Consider the following 23,152-nt stretch of genomic DNA (forward strand, 5'->3'; position numbering starts at 1 on the left):
CCAAATGTAATTTGTGAGCTCGGGCACACTGCTGCTGTGCTCAACTAATTACAGTAATGAACAGCACAGTGGAAAATTTGTATCCAGTAATTTGGGTTTGGCACACAGTAGAGTTCATATTACTTCTGAAGAAAAAGGTAACATTTTTAAGGTTTTAATTAAGGAATATTCAAAGCACAGAGTAATGTTTGGATTGTTATGGTTATGAATTTGGTAAGATATTAAACATGCAACAGATCACAAGATGACAAATTTAAAAGCAAAAACAGTCAGGAAGCAACTGAAAAACATTAAAAACGCATTTTAAAAAATAGAGGAAGGTGAAAATCTCAACGCATGTTGATATGATCCGTGTGACTTTTATACTCGCTACAATTAAAGAGTGTTCCTTATATTTCATGCACCATTTCAGCCTTAAAATGACTGAAAATGAGTGCACCATCTGTAGTTACTTTCTGCCACATGATTACCACCACCACATGCTTTTGTCGTTTTATTTTGTCAGCTGCGACCAAGCTTATTTGGTAGTGCTATACCAAGACACCAGCCATCGGTTAGCCTGCTAATATGTGTAATTTAGCACCAAATGTAAAGGTTAGCTTGCTACTTTTGCAGATTTTTATTAGGAAACTTTGGAACAACAAGCTTTTACAGTTCGATGCACTGGTGAAATACAAATGTCTGTACCTAAAGTGACAGATCCGTCATGGGCATCGCTACAAGCTTCAACAAGCAACCGCAGCTTTTTTAAGTCAACTCGAGCAATTTTTAGGAATGCAAATTTCGCTGTAATAAATTTAGCTTGAGCTGCTACTGTTGAGTTGCTTTGAAAGTTCCTGTGACAGAGCCTGAGAGTATTCTGTACATGAACTAACCTCTCTACAACTTCCTTTGCCTCCAGGCATGTCCTTGATGATACAAGTGGCAGGAGCTCTTAAGACGATGGCAAAGGACTTCAACGTTGCTGCTTTGGTACGGATGACTCAGTCTTTGATGTGTGCTGCTCTAAATGCAAGATGCACTTCCAGTGTCAATCTAAAGTCTACACAAACTACTTCTTGTTATTCTTTCTGAGAAAACTAAACATTTTACTGCTTTTTTGGGTTAATAAATACGATTATAATAATTCAAAAAAATAGTTTTAAAGTAATGTCAACCCTGTTTAGTGAACTGCAGGTTTTAATTATGTTTAAAAAAAAGGAGTATGCACGTTTAAAAAGCATGCACCAAAGAAAACTGATCTTCACCTCAAGTGATGAAGTTATTTGAAGGGAGATAAAGATAATTTGGTAGCCTGATGATGTCCCATTTCAATGAAAGTGGGACGATCTGCTTGTCCCACTTATATCTTCCGTCTTCTAAAGCTTGTGTTACGCGTGGGAAGCTGTACCAAAGCATGGTGCGATAATCTCCTGAGAGTGAGGGAAGAAACTAACACGATGGTGTCTGGGCCCACAGGTAACAAACCATGTAACGAGAAGTGGCAGCGGGGAAGTGCAGCCCGGCCTCGGCGTTTCGTGGAGTCACATCCCGAGAACCAGGATCCTGCTGGAGCGAGTAGAGAAGGCGGCAGCTGTCAGCCAGCCCAGTCTGCGCTCTGCAAAGCTGATCAAGTCTTCCAGACAGGTACAAGAAGCAGCATTAACTTGCAGAGCAACCAGCTCAGTGTTGATTCTGTCGAGGGGTTTCGTTGTTGTCAAAACATCTTGTTAAAATGGAGACTTTGAAGTCGTGTTTGCCCTTTTAAAAACCGGTCTGGTTTGATAAAGACATGTTTTATTCCTCCGCCGAGACAAGAGCCAAGGCGAGGAACGTTTTCCGTTTGTTTGTCTTCGAGATTAAAAACACTACCAGATCAGATTTGAGTAAAATTTCTGGAGAAGAGGAGCATGGGCAAAGGAGAAACCTATTAGTGGGGATAAGGATCACTTACATTTATGCTTAGCTTCCACACTCCTCCTGTATTTAAACTGGGAAGGCTATTCCAGTAACGTAATGTTGCTTTATCCATTCCAAAACCAGTTTTGATGTTTGTTTGGGGTCATTGTGTTGATCCCAATTCTACATAAAGTTTCATCTGTCTAGCTGCTGATCTGAGGTGCTGTTGAAGAATTTGGAGGTAGTTTTCCTTCATTATTCCATCCACTGCAATGTGCGAGTAGCACTGGCAGCAAAACAGGGCAGTCTTGTGCCCAATTCTTGTTTTTAAGTCATTTAAACAACGATTTCTTAAGTTCATCCACCATGAGAAATGAGTTGGTCCGTTATGGAAGCCACAACTCGTTTTTCAGACTTTTTGGATGTTCACTTAGTTTATCCCTTTTTTTCCCCCCCAGCACTTTGGTCTTCTTCAGTGAGATTTTCACTGTAATTTTCAGACACAGGCCTGTGTTTGTTAGTAAATGCAGATTATTTCTGAAACTGCACTAAAACATGTCTCAGTGGGGATTACGTTCATTTCACAACTGAATTTGTTTTGATAGCATCTTAGTTTGAACGTATCCTCTCGGGTTTGATAACGATCACTGATATTCCTTCGACACCAAAGATCTTTTAAACCAACATTTTTGTTAAAAATAATGGGAGGAAATTCACTCTGCATTTTCTGCTCCGGAGTTATAAAAGACGGTCGTCAGCGGAAACAAAGCAGCTTCAGAATGAACCGAGCCAGTGAATATTTAATATTGAGGCAGCGTTGTGTTTAACTAGGTCTAAATCAACTGTCATGTGCTCTGTTTCTTAGCCTTGTCACATCAAAGAGGAATTTGACTTGCAGTGGTGGAGTCGCTCAGAAAAAGGGTCCTCGGGAAAGAGGAAACTGGATGAGACGGATTCCTGATGAGAGCAGCCGTAATCCTCTGCATAAATGTCACACCAAAGGTACACGCATGTTTCTGGGTCGAATTTGGGAGAAAGTGTCTTTTTGAAGTACTCTGCTAGCATTCAAGCGATAACTAAACTTTATTCCAATTAAAAACGGTCGCCACAGTTATTAGCTTCAAAATTGACCCATTTAGATACTGCCGGCGTCATGCTCTGTCAGTCATCAGCTGCAGCTTTGGCATACTGGCCTGAGATTTTATTCTTACCTGTTGGAAAAGCGGGAGGAATATAAAGGCTTTTCTAGTGTTTCTTTCAGGCATAGCTGGGTAGGCTCATGCGAATTCTTCTCAGAGTGTGAATACGTTCGAACATTTAATTAAAGCCACCTCATAGCCTGAAGTATCCCACGGATGAAAAAGGCAAATCTGAATTATCCCTGAAAGCCATTCTGATGCAGCAGGCTGAAGGGGAAAAACCTCTCAGCATTTCACTGGATCATACAAGGAGTCTCACGATCGAGAAAGGGAAATGTATTTGGTTTAGCTGGAGCAACGCCTTTTTAAAACAAATTCTCTCCATAGGGTTTTGGGGAAATCTGGCACAAGCAGAGGTCTCCGGAGATTCGCGCATGTTCATAACTTGTAGCTTCGGAGGCCAGCATTTATGCCATTCATCTCTGTGACACCACAGCTTTTATTGCAAGTGGCTCCAATGCAAATCAGTGCAACGCTCCAAACACAAACCGATGAAAATGAGACACGCTAGAATGATGTTACAGGGACATTTTTATTGTCTTTGTCAGGTTTGTTTATTCCTAATGGCAGACAGATTTGTTTGTTTTCAGTGCAGGAGCTGAGCTTTAATATCAGAGTGTTCTTCAGGCAGTCGAAAGTATTGCTTGATGCTTATTTAAAAAAAACAAAACTGGTTCATATCCTAGACTTGTGTGTAAAATCAGTGTCAAACTGTACGTTACTCATGATTTAGAGGCTATATTCTACATTGTTACAAAATATTCTACACCTCATAATCATAGACTAATCTAGCACTCCAACCTAAATGTGTGTTGCATCTGTTGGTCCGCATGAGCAGAAAGGTTCAAAAAGAATAAATTAAAATGACCTGAGAGCAGTGGCATTTGAAAACAGACAGTCACGGTAACATCCCCAAACTTAGAGCTGCCCTCTGAACAAATAACATCACCAGAAAACCAGCAGTTCATGGCTGGGTGAAAGCAGTGTATAAAATGTAGTTTCCTCCTCTTTTATTAACAGGGAGCTACGACACGCCTCTTGCGGATACATTCCCAGATCCAGCTGGGGGTCACTTTCTGAGCCTGGCTCTGTTCTTCGGGTTCGGCCAGAGTGTGCGTGGCGGAGGCTGCGTCGTAATCTGGCACGAGGTCCCCGTCGTACGCCACGAAGTATCGCCTCAGCTTGTTAAAGTCCTGCACCGAGTCGGGCAGGAAAAGCTTCACGCCGCTGAAGATGTCAAGCAGCGTCTACGGGGAAAACAGTGAGGTCAGCAGAACAGACACCCTGCAGCAATACTTTCCCTACATTCAAGGGAGCAAAGTGCTCTGCTTTTCTGCACTGTTCAGGCTGTGTAATATTACCAAGTCACTGATGGAAATGAAGAAAAAGACTATTTGATATAAAGACATAAAAAGGCTTTGTAGAGCTCAGTCTGTGATTAATATCAGTCCAACTCTAACAGTCAGTAAACCTTAACAGAATCTCTTCACGTCCAAAGAAGAATTTACAAACTCTGAATTTGTTGCAGTCTCACAGGGGACACCTGCATTAAAGGATGCACACCCAGGCCTTGTTGAAATATAAACTATTGTGGCAGTAATTAAGGAACAAACAGCCAGTTTCCGCTTGTGATTGCTTGAGATAGTGGAATGGTGTTAGTGAGGTGGCCACATTTCACAGAGTGAAGACAAACTCTGTAAAGGTCAGACCAGGATGTGAATAAACATTCAAGTTGGATCTAACAATCACAGCGGCTGCTCGGCCAATACTCAGCACAAACCGGCCTGTTGACCTGGTTCAGTTAATGACCTCATATACGCAACATTGTACATCTAAACTTTTTCTTCAGAAATTGGGAATTATTGGCATAATTCTAGCTTCAAAAACAGTCCATAAGCTGGTTAAAGGTTCCCCTGCCCGTTCCTGTTTCTGTCCTTTGACAGCAGTTACCAGAGTTGCAAATATAAAGAGCCACTAAACCGCCAAATTTGGAATATTTGTATCTTTAACACTGTACTGAAAACGAGAAAAAAAGTTTTAAAACTGTCAAGATTTTATTAGTCAGCTGGCCTCTGAGTGTTGTAATCTATAACCTGTCAAAGCCATAAACAACACACTGATGCACTAATTTTAGAACAGGATTACAGCTTTTAACAAACAGTTTGTTTTATGATTGTCAGACCTTAAACTTAAAGATGGATTTAGTTTAATAATCCTAAATAGCATTTGTTTCTTCACATTAACTGCATCCACAGAACACATTTAAACACACGTTGTGTTACTAACCTTGTCATTCCTTGGCTCCAGTTTCTGTGAGGTAGCTTTTGCTTTAGTTTGTCCGTTGCTGTGGACACTCTCACTCTTCTTCACCTGATAAGAAACAGTCTAACGTTAGGTCATCACTGCAGCTTTGGGTTTGTGCCTTGTGCAATTCTCGTGTTCTGTAACGATGAAACTTTACATCTCATGTGCTACATTAAAGAAAAGAACATTACCTTCTTAGCACTGGGTGTGTCTGAGCTGGGAGTGCGAGGCTGGGATTTCACCGCCTTGGCTTTGGGTGGAGTGCTGCTGCCTGCAGAGTGCATGTTATTGATTACACTTATAACAAAGCAGCATTTGCAGCACTGGGGTCACTTTAAAGTGTCCGCAAATTTATTTCTGCATTATATTAACTTGAATCATGAACCAATGTCTAGAATAAAGGACATGCATATGAACATATCTGTGTGAGCCTGCTTCTTTAAGTAGAGACATTAAAAGTGAATAGAGGTACTTTACTATTAGATATCACTATTAAATTACTGCAGTTGATTAGTTACGATAAGAAATATTATTTCCTGTATTAGAAGTTTCTGAAATGTTGTGTTTAGTTGCGTAAACTAAGTTTAAAACAGTTAAAGCATCATGCAAATATTTATAAATAAACTTTTGCACGATGCGAGCAAACCTGCAGAATCTAGGCAGGAGTGTTTGGTTTATGTGTAAAATTCTATTATCATTGGTGGAAAACAATTTACTGGTTAAAAAAAATATTTTTATCTTCAGGGGGAAAAAAAAGAAAGAAGAAGAAGCAATGCTCTAATAAATGTCCACTAACCTGCAGATAAATCTTAAAATCTCACATATGCATTTATGGAATTTTCTTAAATAAACATCTGCATGATGGAGACTACTTTTTCTCTATGTGGGTGTTTCCAGGAAGAGCAGAGACGCCTGCAAGTTGAAAGCGATTCATTTGAAATCTCAGGGTCCCTCATCAGTCTCAGGCCAGACTGTCAACAAGCTCAGTGCATATTCTGCACATTTGTGTTGCAGACACAGTCAAAGCATCACCTCGATCATAACTGGAGGGTTTTACTTATTGTGTGTGCAAAGATGCTAAACTTTAACCCAGTTACAATGAAACAACGAGGCCTCAAACATTTTAACAATACCTATTCTGCCTCAAATACAAGGTTATGAATTTACTGATTATGTAAACAAAGCTGTATCAATAGCATTGGTGGCATTTTAAAGGGAAGTTTCCAAAAATTAAAAACAAGAGTCTTTAACCACAAATAAATTGTGGTCATTTGAATCTTCACTTTTTAAAGTATTAAGTGTAACTCAAACCTAATCTTAGGTAAATCCGGACACACAACAACAATGTAATTTCCCTTTATGTACGTGACTTGTGAACTTACTCGTCTTCTTGGGCGGAGCGCCTTTGTTGGAGGAGGACGATGGCGAGCTTCCTCCGCTGTCCCCCCCCGAAGAGCCCTTGTCATCGTTGGATGTAGACGGACCTGCTGTCACTTTGAAGTCGCAGTTCTCCTTCGATATGCGGTACAGCTCCTGTGCAGAGTGATGAAATGACAACATGGGCTTCGGCCAAGAGATGTAATGTTCTGTGTCAGTGGAGATTGAAGACCCGTGCCGGATTCAAATAATTAAGCCCAGGCATGTTTTACTGCCTCGGCCAATATTTCAACTCATCCGTCAATACTCGCGGGAAGACTGCAAATTTGCTCCTCCTCCCCGCCGTTTCAATCATACTTCACGCTGTCCCCCTGGGTGCTTTGTTTAACAGTGGGATTAATTATTTCATTCCTCCCGTCACCTGTATTACTACACATCCTCCCATTTTTCCCCCATCATATTTTACAATAGAAAGCAATTAGCAACAAGCATCCCTAGAAGATACGCCTCAGTTTTAAATGAATGGCTGATTTCTAAAACGTCTTTTGTGCCGTCTCAATAAAACTTCATCACTGACCAGCGGCTAATTCTTTCTCAAGCACTACAAATCAAAAACGCTGATATCCTACTTTAAGCTGGTGCAAGTTGGTGGCGCTCTTCCAGTCCTTGTCGTCGCGGATTCTCGTCATGCGGGGGAAGCGGATGGAGATGCCATCAGCGGTGTGCATTTCCGATTTGGAAAACTCTGCGCCTGTGATCTCCCACACAGGTGCTTTCTGTAGCACAGGAAACACATAATCATATATAAAAGCCACAAAGGGTCACTGCATGCATTAAAAACACCTCCCATCTCAGAGCCCGTCATTATCTCGGCGCTTTTCGGGGGTAATTCATTTAAAGGAATTCCTGTGGATACACGCAAGAGACGCTTTCAACTTCTAATTTCATTCAAAGGGTGTGCAGTATCCAGATATACAACTGTGCTCTGCGTGAACAGGCCCGCTGGGAAATCCAAATGTGCTGAGTAGTGACATCTCACCTCAGGATCGCGGATAATGAAATCTGGATAATAGTTCTTGATGATTTTCAACCAGCTAGGGATTTTGCTTGGCTCCTACATTAAGACACAAACACACACAGACACACAAAAGATTAATTTTCAATTTTATGATATCAGCTCAATATTCCTGGTTAACCTCTAAGTGGATTCTCTCTGACCTTGCTGATTTTGATCACATCCAGCTCTTTCTGGAGCCTGGCCAACATGGCGTCGTCGTAGCCTCCGGAGCACTTGGTGACTGTGCACCATTTCTTGGAGTCTGGGTCGTAACAGCCCATTAGAAAACTGGACATGATGCCCCCTGGTGGGTAGAAGAAGACGCGCAAGCATTAGGAGAACTGCTTCCCACAGAATAGTCTCTCCACCAGCACCGACTTCTCAAAACCTGCCTCTTCAAATTATCTTTTTTTCTCCTTCCCACTCACTTCCTACAGCCTCTTACGACAAGCGTTTCATCTGATTTATTGTTTCTGCTCTATTAGCTCGTCTTCAACTACACGAGTCGTTTCATTAAGCACGCTTTGAAAACTTGTACCTTTCTCGTTGTGTTTGTTATGTTGTTGCACACTCATTAGCCAGCCTCCTCAATGGCCCCTGCTTCAAATCTCACCTGCTTCTCTATTTCACCCATTGGCATCTTCTCCTTATGTAACAGCCTGTATCTGCACATTTTTCATATGAAATCCTCCAATTTGGTTATGTTTTCCCAGAGTAACGGAGCTGTCTTGTTAATTTCATCATCCTATCTAAACATAATACATGCAAGAATCTTGTATTTATATTTTCGCTTTGTGGCTGAACGTGAAGTGTCACACCTGCAGAAGGCTTGACCCGTCTTTCACAGCAACATTAAAAGTTGGGGGCAAAAGTAAAACTGTCTTAACCGTTCAAAGCTGTTTTCATACATGAACTCCAACAAATGTCTGGAGAATACAGTCAGGAAATCATCTGAAGCTGTCCTTTTCCCCCTGCAGCACACAGCAGGAGAGATTTCGCATCAGACTAATTCTCACTGCTGGAAAAAAATTGTTCAAGAGAAGTAGCTGCCTGACTGAAGCGTGTGTGGACTAACTGGACTATTACACACACACGCTGTACTCGCACTGCACAGATCATCGCAATCAGATGTCACTTTGTTAAAGGCCTCTAATATCCTGACTGCGTCAGACATTTCATTTCAGTTCAGTTCAATTCTATTTTTGTAGTTCCAATTCACAACAGCAGTTGTCTCAGTGGGCTATCGTACTGGAAGATAAAGACTACAGCCCAGACAACCCAGTATAAGCCTGTACTTGGTGACAGTAGGAACAAAGAAATCCCCTTTAACAGGAAGCAGGAACAGCTATCCACCACAAGAGGGCGTAAAACAAAAAGAGGCCACAAAATAAAGAGAAATCAGTCAAAAGTTAACGGCGTGCAGTAGCGGCATTTAACCACACCAGGAGAGAAAAGGGGTGACTGGAGAAGTGCTCGGTGCATTATGGGAAATGTCCAAGCAGTCTGAGTCCATAACTAAGGAATAGTTGAGGGTCACCTGATCCAGCCATAACTGTAAGCTTTATCAAAAAGGAACATTTGAAGCCGAATCATTAAAGTAAAGATGGTATCGGTCTCCTGAACACAAGCTGGAGCTTCCACAGAACAGAGAGGCCCTGACAGCTTTAGGCTCTGCCTCCATTCTACTTTTAAAACATGTAAAAATCACAAATAAACCAGAGAAAAGTGCTCTATTTGGATAGTATAGTGCAACGAGGTCTTTGCATTCCCACATGTGCTTTTGTTGGGTAATGTCTATAGTTCAGTGATCCATTAAATGTGTGAAAATGGCTTAAATCACCTCATTTTATGGAGAAAAAGAATTGTCAGGGTGAATAAAATAAAGCATCAAGAATGGGAAAAGACTCCATGCCTAATGAAGCAGATGGTTAAGGCTTTACAGACCGTTTGAGCCTTTCCCGTAGAAGGCTCCCAGCACCACCAGGTCAGCTGTGTCCGCCATCGCCCCTTCATTCAAGTAGTCCTTCTTTACTTTCAGCCAGTGGCGCTTCCCCGGCTCATAGGTGCTCTGAGACACGCAGATATAAAGCCTCATCATCGCAATGTTTCAGCTACACGTACAGTTTAAGCATAACTTGAGAAATTGAACAGTAAATAAATCTGATTACCAAACGCCGTCATCAATCAGCCAACTCACCTTTACGTCTTTTAGCACCAGACCTTCAAGTCCCTCCCTGATGACACGAGTTATCATATCCGCCAGATCCCCTGCTCTCTGACACACACACACAGACGCACACGTTTTTACCATGTGTACGCATACAGCACAAAGACGCATTCACAGTTATACTTACGGTGACGTGCTTCATCTCTGAGAACAGGATCCTGTTGGGGACTTCAACCATGTTGTCATGCAGGAACTTCCTGCGTTCACACAGAGGCCTGAAGAAGACAGAAAGCCAGCGGACACGTGAAAATCCACATTTTCTCTCCGCGGTGCTCTAAAAGTTTGTAAACTTCTGGCTTTGCCTGAGATTCAAACTCCACTCACACGGGTAAAATCCTCTGCTGCATCCCCACCTCCACATTTTTGCTCTTTATAGTCCTCACCTGATCTGCTGTGCTGGTGGGTTATTCCACGAAGAATCAATTAGTGCCTCCCAGCTGAGCCCCACAGAATCAGCCAATGTTTTGGTACAGTAATTTTTAGTATACCAGATAAAATCAGCCAAAACAAAATATGCCCACCTATGCTGTGGCGGTCCATTGTGAATAAGGAAGCAGCTGAAAGAAGCTTCTTCTTTTAACTTTAAGTATATTCAATAAAGGCATTCAAAGTTTTACCTTTATACTAAGAAAACACTCAGTTACAGGCCTTTGAATTATCTAAGGGTGGGTGCAGCACTTTTTGAGATTAACTTCATAAACTTAGTAAGTACAACGAAATTTTCAGGAGTGGAAAACACAGTTAAGCTCTGTGTAAATCAACTTTATATTTTATACCATTATTTCTATGAGCAACTCTGAGCATAAATATCATTACATGTGTCACAATTTTAACCGTTTAACTTATATTACATACAGTTAGAGGAAATAAGCACTGGAAGTCTGGATGTTTAATCTGTTGTCTGATCATACACAGGAGGGCATTAAAAAAGTGCATTGTGGGTAAACTCACAGGGCTCATATCACCATGAGAGAGAGGTGATTAGTCAAAGCTAGTTATGACTTATAAAAGGTCCCTTTTTATGAACTCTCTGATGCCAGGCAATCAGATTCTGGAGCCAAGCCCCTCTGGCAGGAGGGAGTATTGGAGAAGTGCTCAGTGCATTCTGGGAAGTCCCCCAGTAGTCAGTGCCCATAGGAGCATAACTAAGGAAGGATTCAAGGTCACTTGATCAAGCCATAACTCTAAGCTTTATCAAAAAGTAACATTTGAAGCCGAATCATTAAAGTAAAGAACTGAAGTTTCCACAGAAGAGAGAGGCCCATGGCTCCATGCCCAGTGAAGTGGATGGTTTAGGCTTGGACATAAAGTTTTTGAGTCACTCCCCTCTGGCAGGAAGCTGCAAACCCATCGGGATCAATACTTCACTGCATTCAAACAGCAGCTTCTTTCCATCTGCAGCGGAACTGCTCAACAAAGCCTCCTCCACTGATTCACTTTATAATCACTGTTTTCCATTAACACACCATTATGCTTATTCAGCCCATTAACATTTGCACATTGGACTCCACTGCACTCCATATACATTTGAAAATTTATATTTATATATTCTCATAGTGCCTCTATAGAAGAACAGCTTAAGTATTTGTCCAACAAATTGAAGATCTCTGGTTCGTTCCTGCGAGGAAGAAAAATCCATTTGTGGAAGGCATAAAAAAAAAGTATGTACCAAATCAAATTCTACCTGAGCACACAAGCATGATTTTGTGCTTTTGTATCAAACATTCACTCACATTTATACTTGGATGAACACAGTGGACAGCAAACTGGGGCTCAGCATCTTGTATGAGGATACTTAGGCATGCAGACTGAAGCAGGGATCAATCCCCAACCTTCCGATTAGTACATGACCTGCTCTACAGCTACCTTCGATATAATAAGGGAGCAGCTGAAAGTAGCTGTTATATATTGTAATTTTTCTTTTGCACCACTGTTACACAAAGTCACATTACTTGTTTGTGTTAACACTTGGAAATAAATGTGATTCTGGTTCTGAGGTTTGCATAAATTAGTTTTGATTTTTAAGGATCCTCAGACACCCTGCTACATGAACTACTCTTGCTCAAGTGGATGTGAATTTGAAGGTCACTAGATGCTGAAGACTGGTCCTCAGTGTCCTTCATTAATCATTTCAAAGCCCCCTGTTCCAGACATACAAGCTCGAGTACTGATAATAAGTTATTATTTTCTTTCGTTAGAAAAAAAGGACTGCAAATAAAGTGAAATCTTTCCATAAAACCACAAATTAACCACATAACAGCGAGTGAGCACACCACAAGGACAGAGCAGCCTATTAATGTTAAAAACGACATGCTTGCATCATCCCCATAAGGGGTTACTCTGCACAGTGAAGTGCAAAGTCATTTCTGAGACAAAGGATGGATTGAAAGAGCATTACCTCTCCATGAGACTCACACCATTGAAGTAGATGCAGTCGAAAACAAAAAGGCACACCTTGGCGTCTTGAAAGGCTGCTTTCTGAAGGGAGAGGAGAGGAAGGTTTGTGGGGTGACAAGAAAGCCAAGAGGGAGAAAGTAAAAAAAAGCTGTGTGACAAAACAAAGAGCATGAAGTGGCTGCAGTGTTCTCACCTTGTGTACACCCAAGGTCCCGAAGGGCAGGGGTTTACTGGTCTTTGTGTCAATTAGGAGGACTTCAGCATCCAGTATCATGCTGTGGCCACCAGGAAAAGCCTGAGGGATGTATTCTTTGAAATGGGCCACCTGAAACATCAACACGGACACACACAGGGAGCTCAGCTACTGAGTGGAAACAAATACCATGTGACAACAACAACTATTACAACAAGCACAAACCTGTAAAAACAATAGGTTTCATTAATAAAGTGCATTATTTTCAACCAAAAAATGTTTTAAAAAGCAAAGATCAAATGAGACATTTGATGCTCGTGGTTCAGGCTTGTACCCACCTTCCTCTTTTATAACACTGTGGGGGATGATCTAAACAGTTCTCCGCCGTTATCATTCATCAGAATAAAGAACATTAGGTACCTTGGACTGTTGTAATTAGACTCCATTCCCACCCCCACAGAATGTTAACCTAGCATTAACATAAATTGCCTAATTACAGCGGCTGAGGCTGCATAATTAGCCATTTGGCTGATGGGCTGCAATGACAAGACGGTCACTCAAGACAAAATGTCTGAAGCCTTCAGGCTAGAGGACTAAAAGTGGACCGCAGACACCATAAAAACAAGTACCAGGCTTTAAAATGCCTCAGAAAGCATAGGCTGCACTTCCACATGAGAAGCCTGGAAAAATATGGTGTGTATACATCACGCACAAGAGCTACATGGCTTTTTCCAACTTGTGCCATGCTTGGCATCCTCTTCTTTATGATTGTTGTGAAGTGCGTTTTGTGTGCACAGAAGCAATTTCAAAGGGCTAATGAACATGATGCAGAGCTATTTATTCCTGCACGTTTAAGTCTCTGTGCATCATGCTGAGAAAGCAAATGCTGGAAAATCACTGTGGGAAATGTCTGAATTTCACGCTGGGAAAATACCTTTAAGCTGCTAATCCTGCCGGGGCAAACCTGAACACACTGCATCCTGATGAGCATTGTTACATTAATCAGTAAATAGCTTCACGGACCAGGAGCCCGCACATTTGCATCTGTGCTGTCTGTGCATGTGCGCGATAAGACTGACTTTGTGAGGCAGCACTGGTTTGAGGCTGCGACTGAAGTAGCTGAAGTTGTCTCCGTTCTTGTGGACCTGCACGCGCTCGCCATCGTACTTGATCTCCGAGTACATCCCGTTGGGGCATTTCTTCATGGCGTACTCGATGGATTTACACGCCTCCGCCTGAAACCACAACAAGGAAACAATCGTTTCTGAAGTTCTAATTGCTTTATGTGAACTTACTTTTCATGAAAGGTTTCCTAAGGTTGATCCAATTTAAGAAGACAAACAAGAAAAAAAAGGTTATCAATCATGTAGGATTAACAGTAGATTCAACAATTTCCTTCACAATATGAGACCATTAATAAAAACATGCAGTTATTTTTGTGAGAATCACCAAGTTCGAAACCACGAGGGTGATGAAATTTTGTAAAACTTCGGGGTTTAAGTTTATGTCAGTATATGCCAAAAAGAGGGCAAACGGTGACATTTAAGTCTCCTCCTGGGATCTTTCAGGGTTTCTGTTGCTGGGAACCTCAGCAGCACACCTGGTTCATTAGAAAACCTTGAATTTCTTTAATCATTAGGAAGTTTTGCAGGCAACTACATGATGTGGACAGACAGAAGATGGCCAAAATTTATTTATTATTGCCATGACTTCAAAGTGACTACTCATTTACACAACACCAACCTAAATGACTATTTTGTATCCACTGAAAGACGATCTAGCGCTTCATCTTCTGCGAGCTCATGTTAGGAGAACAAAGTTAAAACTAATAACACCGAAGTTGCTCGCCTGTGGATCGTTAGAGAACGGCCTGTGCTAATCATTTGTAACCTAAAATGCGATGCGTGGATAGCTGCAGCGCATTTCCATTTTCTTTTATTTGGTGTAATTAAAGGGCCGCTGTGTAATGTGCAATTTAATGGTCTGTAAAACACATTTTAAATCATGCCGAATTAATATTTGCACTTCAGGATGGGTTGGGGACAGTTACGTGTCTGCAGTGCAGAGTTATCTGTAGGATCCAGCTGCTGCGTGTCTGGCTGTCGAGTAACAAACCATCAAAAAAAAAAAAACCATTATATTCTCTAAATATTCAGACATTTTAACTTAACATAAAGTAAACTTTGGCTCATGCTAAATCTTTAAGCAGGCTGCAAACAGACAGAGTGACTCAGCTGAATAGCCAGTCGTTCTCTCAGTGAATGTGTGAAGTTGGGACTGCTTTGTTTAGACTTGATGTATGGCCATCTTAACGACCGCTGCACAGAAAAGTACTTTTGCTCAGGATGAATGACGACAGACAGAAGGGCTGACCTTCTAAACTGAGGATTTTCTGTAATCCACATCTTTTCCTTGCATACACAACTGCACAAAGCCTTTGAGCACACATCAGATTTAACACCTCTGATCACTACATTGTGATGTTTTTGCAGTGAACCACGGCAAACAAAAGTAAGAGTTGCAAGATTTACTGCTGCAGAAGCCTTGAGGCATGCCCAGAGCTCAGTCTACAAACAAGATGTTTGTCTAGACTATTTTAAAGAGAAACATGGAAGTACCGAAATGCGCTACGACGACTTCACTGCCTTTGACCAAAGTACGACACAGTGACCATATTCTGGTGTTCAGTTAGGCTGGCATCTGAAGGCTGTGAATGCTGCAGCACAGGATCCACATCATTTTCATCAAACCCCTGATTAACCCAATCCTCTTATAGACCACTCCCACCAGGCTAGAGCTGCTTCCTCACAGGTTAAAGGTGATCACTCCAGGCAACTTTATATTCCTCTGTAGCGTCACTTCCCTCTAACACACACCGAGGTCAGGGGTTAACTTTTTCTTTTAATTTGTTACCGTGTCTGTATCCCTAATTTACATCCTGGTTTATTTCCACGGGTAACATCCGTCCCGTCCCCTGACACGTGTAATAAATCGGCAAAATAAATGAGGCCATTGCTTGGGGAAAAGTATCCTAATACTTATGTAAATATTTTAATTTTGTACTGTGCATGTGTGTCTCGTGTGATTTATGAGGTCACAAAGGTCAGATGACAGACACCCTCTATTCCCTAATTGAGTTAATTAAGTTGAATTAGCTCACATAGTTTTTAAATGTGACTGCTTCTTCTTCTTCTTTCTTTTTTTTTTTACATCACTGTGGTTCAAACACCTCAGCTTTGCATTCACATGAAGACTCGGAGATTAAAAGCAGACAAAGACCGTGTGTATGTGCATCTGTACTGTATAATTTGACACTTTTTATTAGGAATCCTTACCAACATGGGCTGGACGGGGGTCATAAGTGAGGCCTCGATAGTGAGGAGTTTCTTAGGTCCTGAACCATTGGACGCCTCCTGCTGATTCTTTAACACCCTTTCAATCACGTCTCCCAGATTACGCGAGGCCTTGAAGGCATCGTAAGCGTTTGGATCCACTGCATCCAAGCTGCATAAAGAGGCAACAATGACAGGCTGCTATTAAAAAAATAAAAATCACAGATCACATGATGGTCAGCCTGCATCTGACTGAGAAAACACAGCAGTGTCCTTTCTCTCTAGGGCAGGGACGAACAATAAGCTGAACTCAATTCTGCTCAATATTAATTTTGTCTCTTTTTAAATTACTGGTAAAGTCCTTCACAACAGTCCCAGTTTGTCATGTGGTCCCCTTGGGAAAATTACTGCGCACCCCTGCTCTCTAAATGCCTTCACGCAGCATAACAGTGCCTAACAGATGCCCTCATTGTAGGATCAAGGATCATGCTTTTTCAGTGCATCTGTAGCCTTGATTTATTACGTTTATTTTTACAGAAGCCCACATATCTTTACCTGAAATGTATAATTTATGACCACAAAGAATGAAAGGTTGGTAAAGATCATAAATTACACAGACAAGATGGTCATAGTCACCATAACGTTGCCCAACAGCCACAAAAATCCTGGTGTGCACTTTTTTTTGTCCTTTTTTTCTCTCTAATGAGGACCATAATTTACAAAAATGATGTTACTGTGATCAAAATGAATTGAAATGAGAGATTAAGAACAGAAACACAGATGATGGGAGTCACAGGGTAGTTTTTCCATAACCTTCTTCACAGTGACTTTTTGAAACTGGACGAGCTGCCCTCTTCTGGTCATTTGTGAGAATGCAGATTTAATGCAGCTTTAAAGCAACTGCCTCACTATTCAGACTTTCCATCTTTGCGTAAAATAAACCTGCCTCTGTCATGTTCAAAGAGAATAACTAAATAATCCAAAGATACTTACACGTGTTTAGCACCAGCGTTCATCTTCAAATCGTGCTTAATTAGGCGAACGATGCATTTCAGGTCATTACTGGTGCATCTGTAGGGAAGGGAAAATTCAGACTATTACTGTGAAGCAAATTCTGAAGCATTACAACATTTCGGGAAGACGAAATCTAAAAGCAAACAAATGACAAATATAAAATGATTGGATTAAAATGCCTTAAAGTGAATAATGGAAGCTGCACACACCTCAGAAAGAACCTGCTTCGTTAGAGGCAGCTGAAAGACGAACACTTGAGCACTGCAAGTTCACTTTACTTGCTTTGCCCTATTAATGTTATAGTATGCTAGCAAACCCTTTAGTTGGTACAGCAAAAAAATAATGTCCATGTCTGTTTACAGCTTGCAAGATGCAATTTATGACAAACAAACATAGCCTGGTGTCTGCTGCAGCGGAGGGGAGAATGTCAAATAAAGATGTTGGGATAATGTACGCGTTTGTGTTAGACATGCCCGAGGCAGGCAATCGAGAAAGGAGGGAAAAGTACACAAATGCAGGCAATAGAAAAAGCCATAAGAAAAAAATAATAAGTGGAAGGAAATAATTGTACCATAAATACTGGAAAATGGAACCTCTAAGTACGTCTTCCTGCTTCTACGGAGCTATCGGAACTTTCACAGGCAGTAAAGCAAAGACGTCACGCGGAGAGGTGCAGCTACAAACACCAAGGTCAGCCTTATTGGGGTTATTTGTAAGAATTACCATATCTTTTAACATTTTAACACTCAGCCTGACTGATATAAAAAATGATTATGTGTTTTATTACTTTTTGGCAATATCCTCCAGCTCGTTCTGCTGCTCATCCTCCTTCGTCAGCTGGGAAAGTCGGGTCAGGGATGCGTCCACTTCCTGGATGGTAAGGAGACTTTTGGCAGCTGGGGGAAATGATTTACTCTCATCAAAGAACATCCTCACCGTCTCCGACACGTCACCCTTAAAAGGAAAAACGAAACAAAAACAGACACGATGTCAAGAGCCTGCAATTCTGCGTTCGTGTTAAGGGTCTGTCCACTTCGAACACCGAAATACTGTAAGAGTGACGATTTATGGACGACAGACCTGCTCCAGATCGCGCACCATGTCATCCTGGTTGCTCCTGAATATGCGGCTGAAGAGTTTTACAATCTGCTTGTCATTGAGGTTGTAGACGCTTTTCACAACACCCGGCAGGAGCAATTTCACAGTCAGGTAAAGATCGCCGTGGAACTTATCTAGGATGGAAGACAAAGGAGAAAATTCACAGAAATGTAAAGATGACGTGCTGGATTTTGTCTATATACAGAAAAAGGTAGAAAAAAAATAAGAGAGAGACAGCTACCTCCACTTGTGCCCTTCCTGAGGAACTTTTCAATAATCTGCGTCTTTGTATTGTAGCTGTTGTTTTCAGCCACCATGGCACAGAGCTTGCGAAACTCTCTGAAGAGGCAGTCTTTGTGCTGGGGGTCACAGAGCTGGGTGGACAGCGCGCTGCCTTGGCTGGCTTTGGCAGGGGAAGAGGACGCCCCAGGGCTGCTGCTAGAACTGCCAGCCTTTGTTGCTGTAAGGAGAGTGAAGGGGAACAGTGCAGAGACCATGATTTATTGATCACTATGAAGGGGCCGGAGTGGATTCTGAAAAATGTCAGCCTTTGTACTTAAGCCCGAATTCTTTACAACACTGATACTGGCTGAAACCATTGTTTTCAGAGCACGCCATATTCATATTATTTTTATTCCTATTCTGGCCGTGGCCCTCAGACTGTAGTGCACGAGTTTCCCTGCCTATTCAATCCAGTTTATTACTGGTGGCTTACATCACCACTGGGAATATGAAAGCAGTTTTGCTTCCACCTGTTTATTGCTTCAGTTTGCTGACTTGTGGATACCTGTAATTGAGCTATAAGCTGCAAAGGGAAACTACTAACAGAAAACCGCTTTAAAGATCCCACATAAGTTTGTTTACTTTTCTAAAGTGTTTTCAATTTAATTTAATTAACGTATGCATTTAGGTCCATTATGGAAAACTGCCAGATTTAGCCTCACAGGCTCATTTCCACCTGCAGTCCCTGGCAGGTTGACAACATTCATTCTATGCATACAAAAGACCCAGAAGCATGTAAGTGATGTGTGTATTTGGTTTACACAACTGCTAGTCACTATCTTGTGAATTCTTTGCATGTTAACGCGTGTAAATTAATAATTAATAAGGACTGTTTCTTCTTTTTTCTGAGTGACTTGAATTTCAACATAACTCACCAGTGAAGCCTGAAAACTTCCTTGGCGCATTGACAGATGGGTCAGCGGGGGGAGCCATCAGCTGACCGGTGGTGTTCAACTTGGCCTGCACCTTCTTTTTTGGACTTGCATTAACTTTGGCCATCAAGTCTGCAAGACAAGGCGAGTGGATTTAGAAGAAAGAAGACCTGAGATGCCCTAACTTATTTAATGTTGACAATATACTAGTGAGATCACACATAAGTGATGTGTATGGGACCTAGCTGTCACAAGACTACATATCAAAGAGTTTGCTGTATAATGCTATATGAATACATAAGCCAGGACATGCCTACAGTCTTTATGGCTGTTTGTTCATTATCCTGTAACCTGCATTTAACAGCCTACACAAGGAAACCAGGAAATTAATCATTTTCCTCAAGAGAAGCAAAGAAAGCACAAGTTGCATGTATGCCCTAAATCTATACACAACCTACGCAAGTACCCAACGCTGCTTACAGCATTTATACTTGTGTCTCTTTTGCACTGCAACCAAAATGCTAGCTGTTGAGTTTCTAGCTTCAAGTTGATCCACTGTCTTCCAGTCAATTACAAAAAAATCAAAACAATTCACAATTACAATAATGTTCAGTTACATTTCCAGGAAGGCATACATCAGGTTACAGCGTAGAGTTTCAAAGGGGTTTGCTCCTGCATAGATTTAATATAGATGCATAAATCCAAATTAAATCTCATTTTCCCTAATGACATAGTTTAACTATAAATAAATATATAATAAATGGGCGAGTCAATTACTGACAAATATTTTTGACACATTATTGCAGCTTTCACTTGACAAACACTAAGTAAACATGTTGCCATGCCTTCACTGAACGGCCATCTAATTATCTGTACGGGTACAACAAGTAAGTTGACACTGAGCGGGAAGATGTGAGCCACACCACTGGTTTCATATCAGTATCCCACATGTATTCACAATACTATAGTATATCAGTCAGCTGCTGCACTTCAACTGATTTGCGGGATTGTGAATTGAAATTTCAAGAATAGATCAGGTCACATCAAAAGTGCACTGCAGCTGAGATTCACTGACTGTTGACTTTATGAACACAGGAGCTTGATCTGATTCCAATAATGGGTAAAATTTTCCTTTGGCCAAGGCTTAAATATTGCCTGTGAGCAGTAGAAGGGTTTAAATATACAATAAATGTATGTTCACAGACAATTTTTCTGCATAAAAAGCATTTTAAAAATGTGAAATTTACATTTTGAGTGGCTTTTGTACCTGAAACGTGTTTATTTATGATCTCCTTGTCAGCATCCTGTAATTCCTCCCAGCCCTCCAGGTCGGTGATATCCTCGATCTTCTTCGTGGTGGCTCTGGCTCTTTCCAGCTTTTCGAATATACACTTCACATGGTACCACTCTTTCATCTCCCCTGCAGACTCACTGAAAGGGTTTGGCACAACTTTGCCTATGCGCACTATTCCCTTCTGGATTTTGTCCTTGCATTTCTTACATCCTGCTGTGCCACGTTTGGCATATTCAACGAGAAACCTCTGATCTGCCATATCCGGCTGATTGGAGAAACTTTGATGCAGGAAAAGCCAGGGAGGATAGTTTGGGAGAAGACTGTGCTTTTGGGATACCGAGGATAATGCAGAGATTTTCCTTGTAAAATGTAACTCATGAAAAGACAAAGGTAGACGCTCAGCACATGAATAGACAGAAAAGGCCCTACACAACCTGAAGTATTTCTGACATCTAACAAGTTTTCCACTGGGATTTAGGACTACGCAGATAGTCTTTTGAAGCAATAAAATGAGAGTTTTCTGCATTAAGTTGCAATGATGAATAGTTCAGAACCTAAAAAAAGCAAAAGGATATAATGGTTAATGACACAGCTTTCTTTTAAATACAAGGTATGTCAATATACTAAAAAAAACCTAATGCTAACAGCTCTAATAAAAGGTTCACTGACTCAGCAATATGTTATGCATTCATTGCAAGTGTAAATTTCCTGATTCCAGTTAGGCAGTGCTTCCCACTGCACATTCACAGGGCTTCTGCAGGGTTCATAAAGGCAAATTTATTACATTGGATCCCTTTTTAAGGCAATTTAATACAATTTATAGTTGTATAATCCAAAATATTAATGATAAATGGAAAGCTAGTAGGGCCAGTATGACAAAACATTATTTGTAATATTTCAGCACTTACATAAAATTCATATAAAAATGTTTTTAACGACACAACTGAGTTATTTCATGCAATGCTGACCTAAATCAGTGCGACTCTGGAGCCACATGAGTCTCTTTGATCCCGCTCTTGTGGCTCCAGGTGGCTTTGACAAAACAATTAGCAATCCCTGAAGAAATGGACTACGAATCCAAAAAACAAACAGAAAAACAAACAAAAAAAGCCCACAAAATGAAACTTAGACTGGTCGTTTTTTGTTTGTTTTACTACTTTTAAAGCTATTGTGTTGTTATACGTTTTATTTATTGTCAAAATAGGCTACTTTTGCATTTCAAAATTTTTTGTTGGTAATAAAATAAATACCGGTAGATTAAAAAAATAATACTTACAAAAATTATATACAAATGGCATTATCATAATGAAAATACTAACAGTTCCAGATAAGCATAACTAGGCTGCAGCAGAGTAGCCGCATGTGGGAAAAGAATTTTGTTTCCTCCACCTATTAGTAACGTTGATAGGCTGACTTATAGTAATGGGCTGTGTAGCCTTCTTTATAAGGCTCCAATATCTTCTGTGGCTCCATTCAGAGTTTTTAAGTTAAAAAAAAAAAAAAAAGCCCTACATTTCGACGATAAATTACACAGATTTCAGTAGGCAGTAAAGGAGGAAAAGGTCAGGATGCTCCATGCATACAAACATGACCTTACAATTCTCTAACACAAATCTACAAAAAACAAAAGAGCACACGGATTACCCTGATGGACAGAACAAAAAAAGTAAAAGACTATTACATGTCATATATAAGCTTTGGAATAATGGCAAACAGCTAAAATTTAAAGGATTAACGAACACAGATCTATCAAAGTGCTCTAGAGTGTCACTGGACAGTTTTTCTATCTTGTTTATTCTTTACTGTAGTGACTTTAATGCAACACAATGTTTTCAGTTCAAGGCTAATAAAGGATTTTGGAAAAGACACAAAGTACACGTTGACTTATTTTAATATTTACGCATATTTGAAAGAAAGAAAAAAACAGCGTGCCTATTCAGTTACACAAACGTGCATTTTTAAATGTTAACGTTAAGCGCACCTCCAAAACATCCGACGTGTAAGTTTGCTGACACGAAGGCAAGTGGATATGCTCACTAACGTTAGCATTAGCAATGCTCACTTTGTTCTACGCTCGAAGGAAATTATCACGTCGACTTAATAGACTGCACACCAGTTATCACAAATACTTTAACATGCTACTAAAAGTGCTACACGTGTTTATGTACTGTACCTTAGAGAAGCCGAGTAAACGGTAATAGGACGCTTTAAACTGCTAGCACTCCTCATTGTTGTTAGCCAACAGCCCAGCGACGTTAAGTCAGCGTAATTGCAATTTAAATATGCAAAGCCTTTCCGGTTTGGCTCCGCAAAAATAAAAGTACTGAAATCTGTAGTCGTACAGTTCCGACTATTTACGACTCGTATGTAACTCCGTTGTACTAATTGCAAGAAACCGTCCTCTTACAAAAATAGTAAGAGGTGCCCTAATTTGTGTCCAAAAGGAAACTTCGCGCTTTATTTTAAAAGACAACCAACCATTTCCGGAAACTCTCTGCTTAACCCCGATTAACTTGACACAACTAGCAATCCTAAAGGGGCTAGTGTGTAGGCTAAGAAGCATGGGCTGCAGCCTTTTTTTCCTTTCCAAAAACTTTATTTAAACAAATATAAACAGCAACGTATCAA

The 23,152-nt window shown here is 40.8% G+C and overlaps 2 protein-coding genes across 2 annotated transcripts in view; one reads left to right on the forward strand and one right to left on the reverse strand.

Annotated features, from left to right (window-relative positions):
* Window positions 1-5,178, forward strand: part of rad51d (RAD51 paralog D) — a 24,673-nt gene extending 19,495 nt beyond the window's left edge. Inside the window, exons 8-11 of the mRNA XM_005916016.3 lie at window positions 902-972; window positions 1,459-1,626; window positions 2,744-2,880; window positions 4,098-5,178. Coding sequence (XP_005916078.1) covers window positions 902-972; window positions 1,459-1,626; window positions 2,744-2,839 — 335 coding nt within the window. The 3' untranslated portion in view covers window positions 2,840-2,880; window positions 4,098-5,178. The remainder of the gene's footprint in view (window positions 1-901; window positions 973-1,458; window positions 1,627-2,743; window positions 2,881-4,097) is intronic.
* On the reverse strand, window positions 3,591-21,050 carry lig3 (ligase III, DNA, ATP-dependent). Its single transcript, XM_005916015.3, has 20 exons — window positions 20,498-21,050; window positions 19,234-19,362; window positions 18,318-18,536; window positions 18,059-18,210; window positions 17,766-17,932; window positions 16,958-17,035; window positions 15,968-16,136; window positions 13,712-13,867; window positions 12,633-12,764; window positions 12,441-12,520; window positions 10,170-10,257; window positions 10,013-10,090; window positions 9,760-9,883; window positions 7,977-8,119; window positions 7,798-7,872; window positions 7,388-7,534; window positions 6,764-6,914; window positions 5,573-5,652; window positions 5,364-5,447; window positions 3,591-4,324 (listed from the first exon to the last, which is right to left on the reverse strand). Exons 1-20 carry the CDS (start codon window positions 21,048-21,050, stop codon window positions 4,091-4,093), a joined length of 3,039 nt encoding a protein of 1,012 aa, XP_005916077.1. The 3' UTR covers window positions 3,591-4,090.
* Window positions 21,051-23,152: the final 2,102 nt, after the last annotated feature.

Source organism: Haplochromis burtoni, unplaced genomic scaffold (genome assembly GCF_018398535.1).
Source record: "Haplochromis burtoni strain Fernald_Lab_line unplaced genomic scaffold, NCSU_Asbu1 Contig_17, whole genome shotgun sequence".
NCBI classification, from domain to species: Eukaryota; Metazoa; Chordata; class Actinopteri; order Cichliformes; family Cichlidae; genus Haplochromis; species Haplochromis burtoni.

Bases quoted from the DNA above. Each gene is read 5' to 3' on its own strand.
- lig3 (XM_005916015.3), bottom strand. From the start codon at position 21,050: ATGCAGAAAACTCTCATTTTATTGCTTCAAAAGACTATCTGCGTAGTC. The intron at 9,884-10,012 runs GTGAGTTGGCTG...TGCGTGTCTCAG, and splicing joins TGGTGCTAAAAGACGTAAAG to AGCACCTATGAGCCGGGGAA. The intron at 6,915-7,387 runs GTAGGATATCAG...CACTCTGCACAG, and splicing joins CCAACTTGCACCAGCTTAAA to GAGCTGTACCGCATATCGAA.